The sequence below is a fragment of the Mustela putorius genome, unplaced genomic scaffold (assembly GCF_011764305.1).
Source record: "Mustela putorius furo isolate JIRA1106 unplaced genomic scaffold, ASM1176430v1.1 tig00000139_pilon_pilon_pilon, whole genome shotgun sequence".
NCBI classification, from domain to species: domain Eukaryota; kingdom Metazoa; phylum Chordata; class Mammalia; order Carnivora; family Mustelidae; genus Mustela; species Mustela putorius.
The window spans coordinates 189,189-210,753 of NW_025421293.1; the positions used below are offsets into that span (position 1 = coordinate 189,189).

The window sequence follows — 21,565 nt, forward strand, 5'->3', positions numbered from 1 at the left end:
AAGACCTAAATGTGTGGCCTGAAACCATAAAAAACCTAGAAGCACAGGTAGTAATTTCCCTAACATTGGCTGTCGCAACATTTTTCTAGGTATGTCTCCTAAAGCAAGGGAAACAAAAGCAAAACATAAACTATTGAGACTACATCAAAATAAAAAACTGCACAGTAAAAGAAACAATCAACAGAACTAGAAAGCAACGTACTGAATGAGAAGATATTTGCAAATAATATATCTGATAAAACTTTAGTATCCAAGATATACAAATAATTTATACAACTCAAAACCCAAAAAAACAAATAATCCAATCAAGAAATGGGCAGAAGACATGAATAGACATTTCTCCAAAGAAGACATCCAGATGGCCAACAGGCACATGAAAAAATGCTCAACATCACTCATCATCAGGAAAATACAAATCAAAACTACAATGAGATATCACCTCAGACCTGATAGAATGGCTAAAATAAAAAACACAAGAAACAAGTGTTGGGGAGGATGTGGAGGAAAAGGACCCCTCTTACACTGTTAGGGGGAATGCAAAGTGGTAAATGTAAGGGCCTACTTAGCCAGCCGGAGCCATTTTGTGTTTATGCAGAGAACTTAGATTGACCCTGCCCCTCCCAAAGGAACTTACTTGCAAAGCCCAGATAGGAGGGCGGGTCAGGGCAGGTGCAGACATCCAATCAGTGGGGCACACATATACCTACTAGGGTAAATTGAAATTCAATTGGCCACCCTGTGTAACCTAGCCTGACTGTGCAGTTTTCTCTGTGTCTTGCAATCTCATTGGCCACCTGTGTATAGTCGGGCTCAACTACCTCTATAAAAGTTAGTCTGTGAGGTGGGGAAGGGTCGCCTCTTTGTAAGAGACGGCCCCCACCGGAATGCTTGGCGAGAAATAAAGTTTTGTTTGACCTTCACTTTGCATCAGTCTCGCTCCTTTGATTACGGACCCTAACAGTAAAGCCACTGTGGAAAAGAGTATGGAGGTTCCTCAAAAAGTTAAAAACAGAACCACTCTGCAATCAAGGAATGACACTATTGGGTATTTACCCAAATGATACAAAAACTCTAATTCAAATGGAGATATGCACCCCTTTATTTATAGCAGCTTTATCTAATAGCCACATATGGAAACAACCCATGTCCATGACTGATGGATAAAGAAGTAGTATATATATGTGTGTGTGTATGTCTGTTTTACATATATATAAAATAGAATAATAAACATTATCTATAATGCACAGTACAATTTTATTCTGTATGCACAATACAGTATATGTTCATATATATGAATATATATACACATAGATATGTGTATATATACGAATAGTACAGAATAATACTCAACCATCAAAAAGAATGAAATCTTGCCATTTGCAACCACTTGATTGGAAGTAGAGGGTATTACGTCAGGTGAAATAAGTCAGTCAGAGAAAGACAAATACCATATAATTTCACTCATATGTGGAATTTAAGAAACAAAACAAACAAGCAAAGGGGGTGGGGCGGGAAGAGATAAACCAAGAAAAAGACTCAACTGTAGATAACAAGCTAATGGTTACCAGCTGGGAGGTGGGTGGGTCGGTGGGTGAAACTGGTGAAGGGGGTAAGAACACACCTACCGGGATAAGCACTGAGTAATATACGGAATTGTCCAATCACTGTATTTTACACATGAAACTAATGTAAACTAACTATACTGGGATTAAACTTGAAACTAATATAAACTGGGATTAAACTTGAATTTCGTTTATTTTAAAAAGGCTCTGCGCAGGTGCAAAGGACAAGGCTGTATTTCACCACCCATTCAGGAGTGCAGTTGAGGCGCTGCCACCAAACCTCCCTGTGGAAGCGGTTCGTCGGCCGCGTTGAGGTGCCAGAAGCAAACGCGCAGAGAGAAGCCTCGGGCTCCGGAATGTCTTCCAGGCAACGAGTCTGTGCAGTTCACATCGCCGCTGGCGAGTGTCCCTAGGCGGCAGGACCGCACAGTCCCTGCTTCTCACACGGTTTCGAGGGTGAAGGAGACCGGCGTCGCCGGATCCACCCCTGCGGTCGGGGTCGCGCCGAGAGCGTCCTGAACCCCGGCTAAGCCGACCGTAGCCCCGCTGACAGAACGCTGCTCTTCTCCTCAGGAGACCGGCGTTACGACGGAAAGCCGCGTTCGTCCGTCATCGTTGCGCTCGGGTCTCTCCCTACGAGGAGCGGGCAGGGGCCCAGGATCCGGCGCGAACCCGGTCCTCGCATCCTCGGACCGGTAAGGGCTGCGGGCGGGCCTTGGCCGACTCGCCCCCACCCCGCGGCGCGGCGGCGGAGCCCTAGGAGCGCGGGGCGGAGGTCCGGGGCCCCGGGAGCGCCGCTGCCGTGGCAGCCCGCGGGCGAGCGTGTGGGAGCTCCGAGTCCAGCCTGCGGGAAGCCGGCCGCCCGGGGCGCCGCCGGCGCATGCGTGTGGCGCAGCCCAAGCCCGCGCGGCGCGGTCGCCATCGCGGGGAGGTTTCGGTCGGGGCCGGGCTGGCGCGGGCGGCCGGTCCAGCCCCAAGGGCCCCGCCGCTGGGCGTCCTTGGCTGGGGGAGTCGGGCTCTCTGCACGGCGTCCCGCCCAGGTCAGGCCCGGCGGCGGCCGCGGCGTCAGGGGGCGGAGCCGCCCAGAGCGCCCTTTGTCTGTGGAGGCCGGTGAGTGCGGCGCGCCGCGGGCCCGGAGGCGGGCGAGGGGGCAGGGCAGGGGGCGGCCCGGGGGTGCGCGCGTCGCGGTCGCTCCCCGCGTTCGACCCGGAGTCCCCGGCCGCGCCCCCAGCCGTCGCCGAGACCCGCACCCCCCAGCCCGGGGTCGTGCATTCTGCAGCGGGTTTCCGTGTGGGCGAGGGCGTTACCGTTTCGGGAAGTTTCTCCCCGTCTCCAGATCACGAACACATTCGCCTTTATTTGTTTCTACGGCTTTTAAAGGATTTTTAAATATCTTTTTTACATGTCTACCTATATTTGGGGGCTATTTATTTTGTTGTAAGTGGTTGGGTAGGAATATGCCTTTTTCCCGGTCGTCCTGCCGTTAGGAACTGAATCAGTTTCCCACTGAGTTGAAGTGACTTTTGTTGTGCTCCGCAGGCGCGGATATTCCGCAAACTCGGACCCGCTTCCCGACGCTCTGGCAGTTTCCGCACTGATACCATTCTGCTTTATGTTTAAAATATGTTTTCGTAGGCAGCAGCGCAAGTCCCCGTTACGCCCTTTGACACAATGGTCTGTTTCTCGTGATGTATTTGAAATTGTGAAACTTGAAAAAAATGATAATTCTCTGAGAGGTTTGATCGTGGTACTTTGGTGCTCAGTCGATAGTTGCTAGATGGGGAATGTTTGTTGAGAGTCGCTGTGTTGCCTTTGCATGGTGCTCGGTTGCCATCAGGACAGTAGTGCGCTTCCTTAGAAGTGCCCTCAAAGCCCTTTATGATCTTAACGCTGCACCGTTTCGCCTTCCCCCCTTGCACTTCATGCTGTAGCCGTGCCATGACACAACCGTCTGGGAAAAACTCATTAGATTATGTCAAAATTTTACATTTCTGTATTCAAAGAGAACAAAGGGCTAAAAACAAGACACATGAAAATATTTGCAATATGTGTAAGAGACAAAGGATTAATGTCCATAATATGTAAAGAGCCTCTGTTAATAGCAAAAAAAAAAAAAAAAAAAAAAGAGAGAGAGAGAGAAAAGAAAAATGGGCAAAGGATACACATAGGCCATGTTTAGAAGAAATAAAGGTAACCAGGGTGCCTGGATGGCTCAGTGGATTAAGCGTCTCCCTTTGGCTCAGGTCCTGATCTCAGGGTTCTGGGATTGAGCCCTGCATGGGGCTGAGCAGGGAGCCTGCTTTTCCCTCTGCCCCTGCCCCTGCTTGTGCTCTCTCTCTGGCACTCCCTTTCTCTCAAATAAATTATTCAATTAAAAAAAAAATACAGGTAACCAAAACACACACAAAAATTTTTTAATGCTTAACCATAGAATGCAAATAAAGACAAAGATATTTTTCACCCAGTAGCCTAGCAATATATAAAAATATTGATGATGCAAGGTGTCGAGGAAAGTGCCCAGGGAAGGGCACCAGTTGTAAGACTGAGGAAGCCACTTTGAATGAGAATTTCACAATTCATACCAAAATGTTAAATGAGCTCACTCAGGCTCAGAAATTTCATTCTGGACTCAGTCTTGCAGGAATACTTGCACAGGTACACAAGGAGGTGTGTAAAAAGATGTTTATTACAATATTATTTGCAATTGTGAGAAATGGGTACAGCCTAAATGTTCACTAGCAATATGGTTAAATATATTATGATAGATCCATATGGTAGAATACTGTACTGCTATAAAATAGAATAAGGTAGTTTATTTTGAAGTTAAACAAGGAAAGATCTCTAAGACATTTAGGAAATAAATGATGCTGCAGAACAGTGGCACACAATATGTTGAATTATGTTATGTAGGAATGTGGTTATATTATATATGTTCATAAATGGCCGAAAAAATGTACACCAAATGACTGATGGTGAATTACTTCCAGGGGGGAAAGTAAAATAGAAGAGGTGTTGAAGGTCACTCAGTCTTACTCATAGACTCCCAAGTGTTGTGTACTAATGTCTTCATGTAGCGTGTGTAAAATACTTACGAACATGTATAACTGTGTAAGGAAAAAACAAAACAAAACCCTCACACATACTTAGGACCTACACAGGGGAGAAGAAAACATTTTATGATGGAGATTTTTAAATCAGCTTTTTTTTTGTAAGCATCAAAGAATGAAAGACAAATGATAACATGGAGACTACATTTGTTATTTATGTTATCACAAGGGAGTTGCTGTTTATGTCTGTGTTCAGGGATCCCCAAGACCACCCTCAGGTTCAGTGATTTGCTAAAAAAAAACCTCACAGAACTCAGCAAAATTGTTATACTTACAGTAGCATGAGTATTACAATGAAAAGAGACCGATTAAAATCTGCAACAAAAAAAGCAGGTATAGCAGAGTCAGGGAAAGACCAGGTGCAAAGCTTTCAGTTGTCTTCTCTCAGTAAGAGTCATGCAGATAGTGTTTAATTCCCCCTGAAGTGATGTGTAATAACATACATACAGTATTGCCAGCCAGGGAACCTCATGCAAACTTTGGCATCCAGAGTATTTATTGGAAGTTGGTCACGTAGCCATAGCTGACCACCTGTTTTATTGATCTTCAATCTCCAGTCCCTCCAGAGGTCAAGGTGATCCTACGTGTTCCAAGAATGCCACTATAAATCCTATTTTAGCATAAACTTTCTGACCTGCCCCAAAGCCTCAGGTAACCAGAGACACTTGAACAGGCAGAGGGTTGCAAGGCATTATAGGTTATCTCTCAGGAACCAGACCAGGCTCAAACCTCTCCTTAAAATGTGCAGCGTTTGGACGACCCAGACCCACTCAGTTAATCTTTTCCTGCACAATATAGTTTGTAATAAAGAATTCTTACAGATCAATAAGAAAAAGGCAAAATGGTAGAAAGGTGGACAAATGACACAAAGGGTAATTTATAAAAGATAAAATATGAAAGCTGAAAATAGGAAGTTCTGCCTTCCATGTTATCTAAGAATTAGGTTATGTACTATTTATTATATTTTACTATTTTTATTCTATTTTTTTAAATCATGCTTATTATTCTTGGCTAATGGTCACTCTCATATTGTTGATGAATTAGTAAAATGATACAGCCTTCCTCAATAGTGTTTTACCTTTGTTTTGATCCAGCAGTTCCACTTCTAGGAATTTATCCTAAAGAAATATTCAGACAAAATTATGCCAAAACTGTACAATGTTTGCTGTTGTCTATAACAGTGGAAGGAAGGGTGGAAGGGAAGAAGGGAAAAGAAGGCTTCCAAAGTTTATGAAGTTGTTAAATAAATTTTGGGTATTGCATGCAGTTGATTATACTGTAACACTATTTTAAATTTTATTATTTTTATTTTTTATTTTGTTTACATATTTTCATACATATATATTTGTTTATTTATTTTTAGTTTTTAATTCCAGTATGCTTAACATATAGTGTGGCATTAACTTCAGGTGTACAGTAAGTGATCTAGCAGTTCTATGTATTACTCAGTGCTCAGCGTGATAAGTGTACTCTTTAATCCCCATCTCCTATTTGACCTTATCCCTTCACCAGCCTTATCCCCCTTATTCATCTCCCCTTTGGCAACTATCAGTTTGTTCTCTGTATTTAAGAGTCTCATTCTTGGTTTGTCTTTCTCTTTTTCCTTTGTTCATTTGTTTTGTTTCTTAAATTACACATAAGAATAAAATCATATGGCATGTGTCTTTCTCTGACAGATTTATCTCGGTTAGCATGATATTCTCTAGCTCCATCCATGCTGTTGGAAATAGCAAGATTTCATTCTTTTTGAAATGGCTGAGCAATATTCCATTCTGCGTGCGTGAGTGTGTATATATAAAATATATAAATATATTAAAATTTTATAAATATATAAAATACATTTTAAAATGTGGCACATGGGCTCCTGGGTGGCTCAGTGGGTTAAAGCCTCTGCCTTCGGCTCAGGTCATGATCCCAGGGTCCTGAGATCGAGCCCCGCATCGGGCTCTCTGCTCCGCAGGGAGCCTGCTTCCCCCCCCCGCTTCCTGCCTCTCCACCTACTTGTGAGCTCTGTCTGTCAAATAAATAAATAAAATCTTTGAAAAATAAATAAATAAATAAATAAATAAATATAAGATAAAATGTGGCACATACATATGTGCCACTTTTTTAATAATTTGTTTTTGTTTTTTCTATGTGGAAAGTGACTTTTTAAAATTTACATTTCATTAGCATATAATGCAATATTGGTTTTGGGAGTAGAATTTAGTGATTCATCCTTACATATAACACCCAGTGCTCCTCACAAGTGACCTCTTTAATACCCATCACCCATGGAACCCATCCATTAACCCTCAGTTTGTTTTCTGTCTTTAAAAGTCACTTATGGCTTGCTTCCCTCTCTTTTTTTCTTTTCCCCTTCCCATATGTTCATCTGTTTTCTTTCTTAAAGTCCATGTATGAGAAATCATATGGTATTTGTCCTTCTCTGACTGACTTATTTCACTTAGCATAATACACCATAGTTCCATTCACATCATTGCAAAATGGCAAAATTTCATTCTTTTTGATGGCTGACTCATATTCCATTGTGTGTGTGTGTGTGTGTGTGTGTATGTACACACCACAGCTTTATCCATTCATCAGTTGTTGGACTTTGGGGCTCTCTCCATAGTTTGGCTGTTGTTGATAATGCTGCTATAAACATTGGGGTACATGTACCCCTTCAAATCTGTATTTTTGTATCCTTTGGGTAAATACCTAGTAGTGCAATTGCTAAGTCATATTTAGAAAAATGTTGATACAGTCAGTGTTAGAGACATTATTACTGCCTATGCTCTCTAATAGGATTTGTTATGGTTTTGGATCTCATTTAGGTCTTTAGTCCATTTATAATTTATATTTGTATATGGTATAAGAAGGTGGTCCAGTTGCATTCTCTTGTACTGATTTCCCATCATCATTTGTTGAAGAGACTATATAACCCTAATCTTTTAATGATATTTAGTTTTGTTTTCTGTCCTGAAGTGATATGTACAATATCATCAATTAAAATAATTAAAACCCACATTTTGAAAAAAAGCTTTATATATATATATATATATATATATATATATATATATACACACACACACACACACACACATATATATATACACAAACCATATTATAAAATGTGTGTATCCAAAAAAGTAACTGGTTATCTCTGGGTGATGGTAGGATTTTCTTTCTGCTTTTCTATATCTACAAAAAATTTTGTTTGAATATTTGTCAAGAAATAAAATGAAGGTATTTCCAAGGTAGAGAAGGAGTGTGGAGGGAGATCACTCTGGTTCTGGTGTGAGAAAAATATTGGACTAAAGTTAAGGACTAGTTCGATGAGTATGGCAGTAGTCAAAGTGAAAGGTGATAGTGGCTTGAATCAAGGTGGTGGAAGTGAAGATGGAGAATTCACTACATATTTAAGGGGATAAATTTACCAGGATTTGACTTTTAATTGAAGAGAGAGACTAAGGGAAAGAAAGAGGTCAGGAATGACATTCAGGTTTCAGGCTTGCTGATGCTATTCATTGAGATAGGGAATTTAATAGAGTAAGAATAATATGTAACATATAAATATGGCTACCACGGGCTATTACATTCTAAATGGTTTCAGAATATTCACTCACTTAATCCTTACAAAAAACATATGAGGTAAGTACTATTATTATTAGTTTTGCAGGTGAGGAAAGTGAACCATATAGAAAGGTTGAGTAACTTACACAACCGAACTCACAGCAAGTAAGTTGTGGAGCTGGGAATCAAACCCAGTCATTCTGGCAGTAGAGTTGGTATTCATACGTACTTTACTCCATTGCAAAATCTATGACAAGAGGCTTGAGAGAGAATGAGTTTTGGACATGTTAGGTTTGAGAAATCTGAGAGACATCTGCCTAGGGATGTCGAGAAAGGTGGTTGGGTAGTTATAAGGTGGTTGGGTGGTTGGGTGGTTGGTGTGGTTATGTAGCTTAGAAGAGATGATCAATGAAACCATGGCAGTAGGTAAAGCTGAAGGAAGCCACATGAGTATAAATAGAAGAGAATAAATGCAAATACTAACAAATGTATTACAAGTGAGTGACATAACCACACTGAAAGAAATGGCAAAGAAAAAGACTAATCCAAATAACGTCAGGAAACACTATCTTGGTTGGATACTTATAACTGAAGACAAAGAGAACTCTATATAAATGCTGTAATCAAGTTAATAAATGTGTTTCTCACAGGGATATGAGTTAATTCTGAAACTATGTATGTACTAAAATTGAACAAATAAGTAAATGAACTAAGAGTCAACAATTTTTTTATGGTTGAAGAAGTTACCAATGAGGAAAGGAGGAAGACTAAAATGAGCCCTTGAGGTACTGGATTGGAATCAGAGGTGTTAGTATGAACTCATGGCATTTGATACATAGAAGATCCAATAGAAGTATGTATATGTATGATTAATATGCATACATATATATCTCTTCTATCTCTGCTAGAGGACCTAGAAGCAATGATACCCCAGTTCCAGTGAACACACCTAGTACCCAGATCTTTGTTTCTAAGCATTTCTCCAATAAAAGGAACTGTTTCTTTGGATGGGTAGTTGATTTCCAGGGCCAGGGAGGGATAATACAAGAGCCTAAAACATCTTATGGTGCCAGAAAGTGTTCAGAATAGGATAGAGGCTGATCAAAATAACATAGGAGACTTCTACTAGCCAAACCCAAAACAACTTATACAATAAGTAATGATAATCCTGGGGTTTATAAATCAAAATAAATATTCATGAGTTCATAGAGATATAAATTAGTAAATAAATGATAAGAGATAAAGAGCAGCTTTTCCTTACCGAAAAAATCCAATTAATAAATTAGTGGTAAAGAGAGAAATAGAGAAATCACCATTAGGCAAACACCATATTACTGATTGTTGAGGACAAGATACACTGATGGATGCTAAAATTAGTGGGTTTCATACATGATCTCACTCATATGTGGAATTCAAAGAGAAAATAGATGAACATATGGAAGAGGAGAAAGGAAAAAAGGAGAGAGGGAAAGCAAGCCATAAGTGACTCTTAAAGACAAAAAACAAACTGAGGTTTGATGGAGGTATGTGGGTGGGGGAATGAGTATTAAAGGGGGCAGTTAATGTGAGGAGCACTGGGTGTTGTATGTAAGTAATGAATCACTGAATCCTACTCCAGAAACCAATATTGCACTATATGTTAACTTAAGAAAATTTTAAATAAATAAAACTTAAGGCAAGCTATAAAAATAAAATTAGTGGGTTTGAGAAAAATCCAGATATTTTTATAATCTTCAAGCATCTCCCCAAAGATATTTATTAGCTATGAAGGGAAAGATAGTAGCTTCACACTGAATTAGTGGGGTAAACCCCACCTTAACCCAGTGATAAAGGTTAACATTATCATTAATGAGGCATATCAACATCATAAACCCATTAATATCATGCACTAAGAAAGAGATAAAATCACTTCTGTGATATTCCTCCCAAAAATACTTAACTTCTTTCCAATCATGAGAAAACAGACAAACCCAAATTAAGGGACCCTACAAAATAACTCCTCAGTATTCTTCATAGTAAGCTTATGAAAGGCTGAGGAACTTACAGATTGGAGAAGAAAAAGGGGGAAAAAAGCAACTAGAGATCCTGGATCAGAGAAAAAATACTAGTGGAGAAACCATTAAATTTTGATTAGTTTGATTTAATAGTATTGTACCAACTTAAATTCCTGGTTTTGATCATTGTACCCTGGTCATATAGAACATTAACATTAGTACAAGTAGGGTGAATGGTATGTGGGAATTGTGTCCTGCTTTTGCAACTTTACTGTAAGTCTAAGATTGGTTCAAAATAAAAAATTAAAAAATAGAAAACACCAGAATCCTTTCATTTACTCACTTAGCAAATATTATTGAGTACCTACTTTGAGCCACATACAGAGAGCATTCAAAGTAGAATAATAAATAAGACAATAGGTTCCTGCCTTCATGGAAGCTAACATCACACAAGGGTGAGGTATAAATAAAAATGACTATACAAATAATTACAATGATAAGAAAGTGCTAGCAAAAACAGGAAGGTGTAAATGTGGAACCTCACTTGGTCTGTGATATAAAAATCTTCCTTGATTTAAGCTGAGATCTAAAGGAAGAGTAGGTATTATCTGGAGAGGAGGGGCAGGGGAGATATACCATACATGGCACACTTAAGGACTTAAAAGCAGAACAGTGTAAATGAATCCTCAAAAACAAACAGGAGAGTGGCTTGAGAAGTCAGGGAAAAGGTCATAAGATTTTTTATGGCTTTGTACTCCAATCTAAGAACTGTAGGGAGGTACTAAAGAATTTCAAAGTGAGGTACTGATGTGATCAGGTTTGTATACTTTACAAGTAAAGATGACTTTACTTCATCTGTGGAGGGAACAAAATTAGATACTGGAAAATTTTAAGGAACAACAATATGTAAACGGTAAGCAGAGGAAAAGGACTAGCGCATAGCTCACTGAGAAAGACTGGACATAAAGCAAAGCACAGTTGTCAGCAGTGTCAGATACTCATCAGAGCCCAAAAAGCAATGAACTCCAATGCTTGAACATAAGAGGTTTTGGTATTCCTAACCAGAGCAATTTCAGTGCCGTGCTGATGCCAGAACAGAAGAAAGGTCACAGATAATTGAAAAATAAGTCAGTAATGGAGAAGTAGAGACAAGTATTGACAATCCTTTGAAGAGTTGTAGCTTTGAAAAAAGAATGAATGGTAGTTAGAAATGGGCACATAACCAGTGAAAGTTTTTAATGTTGGGAGATATAGTAAAAGGTTTTAAATTATGGCAGGAAGGAGTCAATAAAAACGACAGATAAAGTTGAAGACAGAAGAATGAGAAGTTATGTACTAGATTCAGGTCTGTAGGAGGCTGGAGAGAATGGTCTGATTCCAGGGAAGAAATAACTTTTTAATGCAATCCATGGACCAAGAATAACCTCCTCCCCAGAGATGCTATTTCATAATGTCTGGAGTAAGACCAGTGAATCTGTTTTTCAGCAAATGGTATGATTCAAGTGATCTTCAGACCACACTTTGATAAACACTGCTTTTTCCTATTTTTCCCTTACATTGAGCCACTCCTGCCTTCACTTCCTTACCCATCCATCCAATTCAGAACCTAAGGTCTCCTGATTCATAGTGTAGTGTTTTATAAGGTAAGAAAGACTTCAAAAGTGCTGTGGTACTAGAAGTAGGTGCCTGAAGTAGAATGAAGATGAAAATCATTGGCATTGAAGAAGTTAAGGAAATGAGAGGCTCTCACAGTTGTTCTGAATCCCTGCTTGCATCAGAATCATTTGTCAGGCACTTAAAAAAAATGTGTAAAGGCCAGACTTCACCTCAACAGATTCTGGTTTAGTATCTCTTGGGTGGAGCCTGGGCATTTATACATTTACATATGTATAACTTAAAATCTGAACTGAGTCTAATGCATGGCCCAGATTGAGAACTACTACATGAGTTTTTCACATGGTTGATAAATTCACTTAGATTTTTAGAAGAGCTTGGAGGAAAAAGAGTGTTAAGCCCAAAATCACTCTTTATCTGAATTGATTATAATTCTGATATTCCTTAGGCAATCAAGGGAATTGTTACTTTCCAAGCCATTGTGTTTAGTTATTTGAAAAAAAGCCTGTGGTAATCCCACAGGCTTCTCTGGAAAAGTCTATGTGTGTATTGTATGAAAAATTGCACACAGTTTGGGGGTGGGAAGTGGTTGGTTTTTAGGAGTTTTCTGTGTGTATCTTTCCAATACAGGAATTAAAAGGGAAATTATGAGAGAAGGGGAATCAGATTTTAAAATGGTAGAGAACAAGTACTAAGAAGGAAACATAGAGAATGAGTACTAAAAAGAACTTCAGAGATTAGGCCCTCAACATATGTTTTCTGTATCAACTCATCTCAGTGGTTGTCATCTCCTACTTAGAATTACTTAGAGACTTTAGAATTTAAAATGCTGTTTCCCAGGCCCATCCTAGACCAATTTGGATAATACCGGATTTACCCAAATCTCTGGGCTAGAGGGGTAATGGGTATTAAGGAAAGCACTTGCTACAATGACCACTGGGTGTTTTATGTAAGTGATGAATCACTGAATTCCACTCCTGAAACAAATATTTCTCTATATGTTAACTAACTAGAATTTAAATTAAAACAAAAACAAAAAGCAAAGCTCTGGGAATAGGGGCTGAGCACTAGCATTTTTTAAAAATCCCCCAGGTGTGTAGTCAGGGCAAAGCACCACTGAGCTTTCTTGAGCTTCTCATATGCTGCAATAAGAGAAAGTCCTACACTGAATTCCTCAATAAGTTATCCAGCCTTTGAGCTTATGTCTTAGAAGGCTTCTCTCTAAACTGTCTGCCATTCTGACAGGAAGCAAAAATTGCAAGTTAGTTTCAGCATTAATATCATATATTTACCAGATGCTCCTTTTTTTCTTTTTCCCAGTTATGCCCTCTCACAATGCTATACTTTCCCAAGGGGGGAACATGGAGGAGAAAGAAATGAGTAATGGATCACAGATAGTCAGGTCTCAGGTAAGTTCAGTTTTACTCTCTGGAATGCTGTTATAGTTCTAAGAATATGGGCCCTTTTATTTTTCAATTTTCAGAAGTGAATCCAGAGCCCTTCAGACTCTTGGGACAGATGATAATTTCTATAGGCTGGTTCTCATTCACCTTATATACCCTTTATAGTTCTTCTATCCTTCCAGCATTTTTAGCAGATCTTGAGCTCATGTCTGTGTTAGATATTATAAAAGAAGCAAAAGAAACTATAGACTATCTTTTAATCACCCATCACTTAACTCACCAGACTTAACAACACACGCATTCTCTCTGTAAAAAATCAATGATGCCCAGCTAATGGCATTATTAAACATGCCTGAGGACATCTTCCAGGAGCTAGTGTTTATCAAGAATCTCTTGTACCTCTGCAAAACCTGTTTAAGCCTCTTGTTACTGTTCTATAATTTAAGTATTATATAAGCTGATGAGGTATAATTATGACAAGGAGTTGTTTCTGTGAAAAGTAGTTGAATACTTTGGAAAGACCTTATAAATGTCCATCACTTTTTTAAAAATTGCTGTCAAATTATGTGTAAACAAACTGTGACACACTGAAGGAAAATCATAAAAATCTTAGAGGATTCTATACCTATATAATTTCCCAAGTGTCACTTGTTGCATTTTACTGAAACAGAAGCTGACTGATGCATTATGGATATGGACACTTAATCATTAAAATCACTCAGAAAAGGCTTAGTTTCACATCAAAAGATGAGCACATAAATATACAATTATATATTTCAAATTTAAATGTTTAAGATGCCTTCTATGGATCTCAAGTTTAACCGGCTTTTCAGCTTAATACACCAGATACCAATATCAATTGGTATATATTTAAGAAGTTAAAAGGCCACCATTGTTGAAATGAAGGGAGGGAGAGAATGACTTGAGATAAACTTGGGGAAGAAGGCAGGGCCTGCGTACACAGGGCCTTGTGGCCCTGAAGAAAAGCTTTGTTTTTATTCCAAATGCACTAGAAAGCCTTGGAAGAAAGGTAAATGGGATAGTAAAATAATAATTAACTGAATTCTACTTTAAAAGTCACTCAGGTGTGGCTTGCCTATGTGACTCATTTGATTAAGTGCCCAACTCTTGGTTCTGGCTCAGGTCGTGATCTTGCATTCGTGGGATCAAGGCCTTCATTGGGCTCTGTGCTCAACCTGGAGTCTCCTTCAGATTCTCTTTCCCTCTCCCTCCTGCTCTCTCTCTCAAATAAGTAAATTAAATCTTTAAAAAAAAAAAATATCACCCAGGTGTGTGGTATATGACAAGTGAATTTGTGAGCAGCAAGAAAGGAAGGAGGAGAAATCTGCTTCGGAAGCTACTGCCATATAGTATATGATAGAAAATAACAGCTTAAAACTAGAAAGTGAAGAAAAATAGGTAGATTTGAGGGCTTTTCTTTGAAAACTGCAGAGATTAGCAAGAGTGGTAAAGACAAAGGGAAAAAAAAGGTGATTTCAAAAAGATGTAGCCCAGGAAGTGGTAGGGTAATGGTGAATCAGATCATGTCACTGCTCTGCTCAAAATGCATGGCTCCCATTTCACTCAGATTAAAAGTCAAAGTCTTTATGGCCTAAACATTCCTACGGAATCTGGGCCTGTTACCGCCCTAACTTAATCCTTTACTTTTCTACCCCTTTTCTATCTTTTAACCACAGTGGCTACATTCTTCTTCCTTGAACACGCCACACACACTGTTGCCTTCGGGCCCTTGTACTGCTAACTTTGCAAGTCTTTTATCAAATGTCACCTCTCTAGTAACATCTTTCCTGACCACCCTATGTAAAATTGCAGTGCCTCACCCCTCACATTGTCAGTACCTCTTACTCTACTCTTATCTTCTAACATAATGTATAATTTACCCAGTTATCATATTTTTTGTCTACTTTCCACTGCTACAATATAAGTTTCATAAGAGTGGGGGAATGTTAGTCTTTTTCTTTCCCCACTTGTATATCTCAAGCACCATGATTGTCACTTAGGAAGTACTGAGGATTTGTTGAACAAATGGGAATTAGTGTATTACAAAGACTGCATCTCAAACCAGTGGTGAAAAGTTAGTTTATTCAATGATTGATGATGACATTTCTGGGGAACCATCTAGAAAAAGGTAAAGTTGAATCCATAGCTCATACTTTACATTAGGATGGTCTTCAAATGGAGCAAACATTTAAATGTGAAAAATTAAGCCATAAAAAATTTTTAAGAGGGGCACCTAAGTGGCTTAGTCAGTTAAATGTCTGCCTTCGCCTCAGGTCATTATCCCAGTGCCCTGGGATTGAGTCCCGCATCCAGCTCCCTGCTCAGCAGGAGAATCTGCTTCTCCCTTTCCCTCTGCTCCTACCACAGCTTGTGCTCGCTTTCTATCTCTCTCTCTCTCTCACTCTCTCTCTCTCAAATAAATAAAAATCTTTAAAAAAATTTTTTTTCAAGAAAAAAATGGAAGATGTAAGACCACATACCATAAAACTCCTGGAAGAAAATAAAGGTGATAAGCTCCTTGGCATCAGTCTTAGTGATATTTTGGGGGATCTGACTCCAGAAGCAATGGCTACAAAAGCAAAAATAAACAAATGGGACTCCACCAAACTGAAAGGCTTCTTTCTGCACAGGGATATAAACCATCAACGAAATAAAAAAGGAACCTATTGAGTGGGAGAAGATATTTGCAATCACATATCAGATAAAGGGTTAATATCCAGAACATATAAAGAACTCATATAGGTCAGTAACAAAAAAAGCAAAAATGAGCAGAGGATCTGAATAAACATTTTTCTAAAGAACATATACAGAAGGCCAATGAGAAGGTGCTCAACATCACTAATCATCAGGGAAATGAAAGCCAAAACCACAATGAGATATTACCTCACGCTAGTCAGAATGACTATTATCAAAAAGACAAAAGTTAACAAGTATTGGCAAGGCTATACAGTTGTTGGTGAGATTGTTGGTGGGAATGTAAATTAGTGTAGCCACTGTGGATAAAAGTGTCGAGGCTGTTCAAAAATCAAAAAATAGAACTACCATATAATCCCCCAATTCTGCTTCTGGGTATATGTATGAAGAAAACAAAAACACAAATTCAGAAAGGTATATGCACCCCTGTGTTCTTTGCAGCATCATTTATAATAGCCAAGATGTGGAATCAACCTAAATGTCCATCAGTGGATGAATGGATAAAGAAGATGCAGTGTGGGGGCGCCTGGGTGGCTCAGTGGGCTAAGCCACTGCCTTCAGCTCAGGTCATGATCTCAGGGTCCTGGGATCGAGCCCCAAGTCAGGCTGTCTGCTCAGCAGGGAGCCTGCTTCCTCCTCTCTCTCTGCCTGCCTCTCTGCCTGCTTGTGATCTCTCTCTCTCTCTCTCTCTGTCAAATAAATAAATAAATAATCTTTACAAAAAGAAGATGCAGTGTGTGTGTGTGTACACAATGGAATACTATTTGGCCATAAAAAGGAATGCACTCTGAGAGAAGTTAAGATGGTAGAGTAGTAGGGGGACTCTGAGCTTGCCTCAGCCCTCAAACACAGCTAGATCAAATCATTGTGAACAACCAGAAATCAATCTGGGGATTAAGAAAACAATCTGGATAACTGGAGGGAGTGAACATGGGAGATGTGAGATTCAGAGCCAGGAATTGGTGGAGAAGAAGGGGGGGGGACCCTTTTTGTGGAGCAAAGTAAGGGACAGAGGGAAAGTGGGAGAGAGGATATGTAGGGTTTGCACAATACACCATGGTGAGGTCATCCCCTGGGTCATACTAGAAGAGATCACCCCCAATCCTGGAGTACATTTGGAATAGGATATTTTGCCTCTCTAAGGACAAAGGGCCCACAGAACAGCCATTCACCAGCAAAGACAGAAGCATGGGCAGACCTGGTCACAGCTTTTCAATGTGCATTGCAATAGACTCCAACCATGGTGCATGCATCATGTGACTGCTTTTCTGATACACAACAGTGCGAGGTGCACCAAGAGCCTCTCCTCCAGGGGAGGGAAGCAGGTTAGAGCCTTGCCAGGCCCTTTAAGATTTGGAGTTTTGAATCCCAACCACCAGCCAGACATTAAAAAAAAAGGAGAACTGACACCAGGCATGCCAACAGCTGGGCACAGACAAGTTAAGGGCAGCAATCTGACCAAAGCCTAAAACACAGGAGATTGTTCCCTTTTCCATAAGGGCCTCCTAAACAGTGGCAGCCCCTGGCTCCCCTCCCCAAACAGAGAGGAAGGCACCATTTTCCACCACCCCCCACCCTGCTGACAGTACCATCAGACTTCAAAGAGAAACACAGCACCTCCAATGGCGGCTAGATTCCTTACACCAAAGCCTGTCCCCTGCTCCTGGCAGGGATATCTTTGCAAAGGCAAGTCTAACTGTGAGCCAGTGCAGCTGGCCTCTCCCTCAGATCAACACAGGCACTCCGGAATGTACCAGGTCTGATGGAGTGCTCCAAAGCATCAGCATCAGTTCTGGTGGATCTGGGACCAGGCTTTCTTTCTTTTACCCTTTTTTTTTATATATAATCTTTATTTTGTGTTTGGATTTAGGCTTATAGTTTTTTATTGTTTGCTTCCTTTTCTTGTTTTTTAGATCAGACTTATTTCTTTTTCTTTTTTCCCTTCTTTCTTTCTTAATCTTTGGTACAGTTTTTTGTTTGTTTCCTTTTATATTCCTTTTCCTTTCCTCCTTTATTGGATCAGACTCTTTTTTACCCCAGGCTTATCTTTTTTTTTTTTTTTTAAAGATTTTATTTATTTATTTATTTATTTATTTATTTATTTGACAGAGAGAGACAGGGAGGGAAGGAACAGAAGCAGGAGGAGTAGGAGAGGGAAAAGCAGACTTATCTTAACAAACAAATCAAAGCACACATAATTGAAGAGCCAGATACTCCCAACTGCAAGCAAGGAGGAACTCTGTAGAGGACTGACCTGAGGGAAAGAGCAGCCAAAACACAATAGCAGAATGCACAGAGCATACACCAAAAACACTTCCAGAAGCACCAGGTTGTGGACAGTGTAGGACCCCTTCTTAATACAGTATTACTCTCGGGAGCAGGAAACATAACAAGCTTTCATAACACACAAAAGACAGAAACCTGGACGTAATTACAAGATGGAGGAATTCTCCCCAAAAGAAAGATCAAGAAGAAATCGCAGCCAGGAATTTGCTCAAAACAGAAATAAGCAATAAAGCTGAACAAGAATTTAGACCAACAGTCATAAAAATACTAGCTGGGCTTGAAAGAAGCATAGACGATTCCAGAGAAACCGTGGCTGAAGAGATAAAAGACCTAGAAAATAGGCCAAAATAAAAAATGCTATAACGGACATGCAAAACTGACTGGATGTAATAACAATGAGGATGGAAGAAGAGGATCAATAGGTGGGGTGATAAGATAAAATTATGGAAAATAATGAAGCTCAAGAAGAGGGAAAGAAAACTATTAGATCATTAAGACAGACTTAGAGAACTCAGCTATTCCACAAAGCACAATAATATCTATATCATAGGAGTTCCAAAAGAAGAAGAGCAGGAAAGAGGGGCAGAAGGCCTATTTGAACAAAGCTGAAAAATTCCCTTCTGAGGAAGGAAACAGGCATTCAGTCCAGGAGGCACAGAGAATTCCCCTCAAAAATCAACAAACAGGGGTCCACACCAAGACATATCATGGTGAAACTTGCAAAATACAAAGGTAATGAGAATTCCAAAACAACTTGAGACAAAAGGTCCTTAGCCAAATGACTTAACAGCAGATCTGACCACAGAAACTTGGCAGACCAGAAAAGAATGGCATGATATATTCAGTGTGCTAAATGAGAAAAATATACAGCCAAGAATACTTTATCCAAAAGGTTAATTTATTCAGATTAGAAGGAGAGATAAAAAAATTTCCAAGACAAGCAAAAACTAAAGTTGTTCAAGAACACTAAACCAGCTCTGCAAGAAATACTAAAGGGGACCCTTTGAGCACAAGAGAGAGACCAAAAGCAACAAAGACTGGAAGGAAAGAGAAATCTACAAGAACAGTGACTTTTACAGGTAATACAGTACCCTAAATTCATATCTATCAGTAATTACTCTGAATATAAATGGACTAAATGCTCCAATCAAAAGACATAGGAATTCAAAAAGGATTAAAAAAAAAAAAAAGATCCATTACTCTGCTGCTTACGAGAGACTCATTTTAGACTGAAAGTCCCCTCCAGATTAAAAGTGGCAGGTACAGAAACATCTGTCACCCTAATGGACATCAAAAGAAAGCTGGAGTAGTAATCCTTATCTCAGACAAACTAGATTTTAAACCAGACTGTAATAAGAGATGCAGAAGGGCACTGTATCATAACAAAGGGGTACATCCAACAAGAAGATATAACCATTATAAATATTTATGTACCCAACCTTGAAGAAGCCAAATATATAAATCAGTTAATAACAAGCTTAGGGGCACCTGGGTGGCTCAGTGGGTTAAGCCTCTGCCTTCAGCTCAGGTCATGATTTCAGGGTCCTGGGATCAAGCCCTGCACCGGGCTCCCTGCTTGGCAGGGAACCTGCTTCCCCCTCCCTCTCTGCCTACTTGTGATCTCTCTCTCTCTCTCTCTCTCTCTCTGTGTCAAATAAATAAAGTCTTAAAAAGTTACAAGTTTAAAACTGAGGGTTGTTGGGGAGAGGGGGGTTGGGAGAAGGGGGGTGGCATTATGGACATTGGGGAGGGTATGTGCTATGGTGAGTGCTGTGGAGAGTGTAAACCTGGCAATTCACAGACCTGTACCCCGGGGGTTAAAAATATATTATATGTTTATAAAAAATTTAAAAAAAATAACAAGTTTAAAGAAACTCATTGATAATAATACAATAATAGGGGACTTTAACACCCCATTAATAGCAATGGAGAGATCATCTAAGCAGAAGATCAACAAAGAAACAAGAGCTTTGAAAAACACTCTGGACCAGATGGACTTAACAGACATATTCAGAGTATTTCATCCTAAAGCAGCAGAATACACATTCTTTTTGAGTGCATATGGAACATTCTCCAGAATAGATGGTATACTGGGTCACAAATCAGGCCTCAACCCAGACAAAAAGGTTGAGATCATACCAGACATATTTTCAGACCACCACACTATGAAACTTGAAGTCAACCCTCCTAAAAAATTTGGAAAGACCACAAATACATGGAGGTCAGGGAACATCCTACTTAAGAATGAATGGGTTAACCAAGAAATTAAAGAAGAAATTTTTAAAATACATGGGAACAAATGAAAATGAAGACACAATAGTCGAAAATCTTTGGGATGTAGCAAAGGCAGCCTTGAGAGGGAAGTATATAGCAATCCAGGCCTTTCTCAAGAAACAAAAAAGTCTCAAATATACAACCTAACCTTACACCTAAAGAAGCTGGAGAAAATACAGCAAATAAAGCCTAAGTCCAGCAGTACGAAAATAATTAAGATTAGAGCAGAAATAAATTATAGTGAAATAAAAAAAGAATAGAACAGATCAATGAAACTAGGAGCTAATTCTTTGAAAGAATTAACAAAATTGTTAAACCCCTAGCCACACTTAACAAAAAGAAAAGCACCCAAATAGATAAAATCATGAATGAAAGAAGAGAGATCGGGGCGCCTGGGTGGCTCAGTGGGTTAAAGCCTCTGCCTTTGGCTCAGGGTGTGATCCCAGGATCCTGGGATCAAGCCCCACATTGGGCTCTCTGCTCAGTGGGGAGCCTGCTTCCTCCTCTCTTTCTGCCTGCCTCTCTACCTACTTGTGATCTCTCTCTGTCAAATAAATAAATAAAATCTTTAAAAAAAAAAAAAAGAGAAAGAAAGAAAGAAGAGAGATCACAACCAACACAGCAGAAATACAAACAATTTTAAGAGAATATATGAAAAGTTATATGCCAACAAGTGGGGCGATCTCAAAGAAATGTGGATGCATTTCTAGAAATATATGAACACCAAAAGTGAAACAGGAAGATATAGAAAACCTGAACAGACCCATAACCAGCAAAGAAATTGAAGCAGTAATCAAAAATCTCCCAACAAACAAAAGTACAGGGCCAGACTGCATCCCAGGGGAATTCCACCCAACATTTAAAGAAGAATTAATCTATTCCCTGAGCTGTTTAACAAAATACAAATGGAAGGAAAATTTCCAAGCTCATTCTATGAGTCCAGCATTACCTTGATTCCAAAACTAGACAATAGCCAATAGCCCTGATGAACATGTACACAAAAGTTCTCAATAAGATACCAGCAATAGGATTCGACAGTACATTAAAAGAATTAT

General features: G+C 39.6%; 1 protein-coding gene across 3 annotated transcripts in view; it reads left to right on the top strand.

Annotated features, from left to right (window-relative positions):
- Positions 1-2,143: 2,143 nt before the first annotated feature.
- The window catches only part of ZNF713 (zinc finger protein 713), a 38,705-nt gene continuing 19,283 nt past the window's right edge, over positions 2,144-21,565 (top strand). For 2 of the 3 annotated variants that reach the window (XM_045074878.1, XM_045074879.1), the window contains exons 1-2: positions 2,542-2,672; positions 13,153-13,241. In XM_045074878.1, the coding sequence (XP_044930813.1) occupies positions 13,155-13,241 (87 nt within the window). In that variant the 5' untranslated portion in view covers positions 2,542-2,672; positions 13,153-13,154. Of the gene's footprint in view, positions 2,258-2,541; positions 2,673-13,152; positions 13,242-21,565 lie in introns of those variants that run through there. The other variant, XM_004761739.3, reaches the window with a different exon arrangement.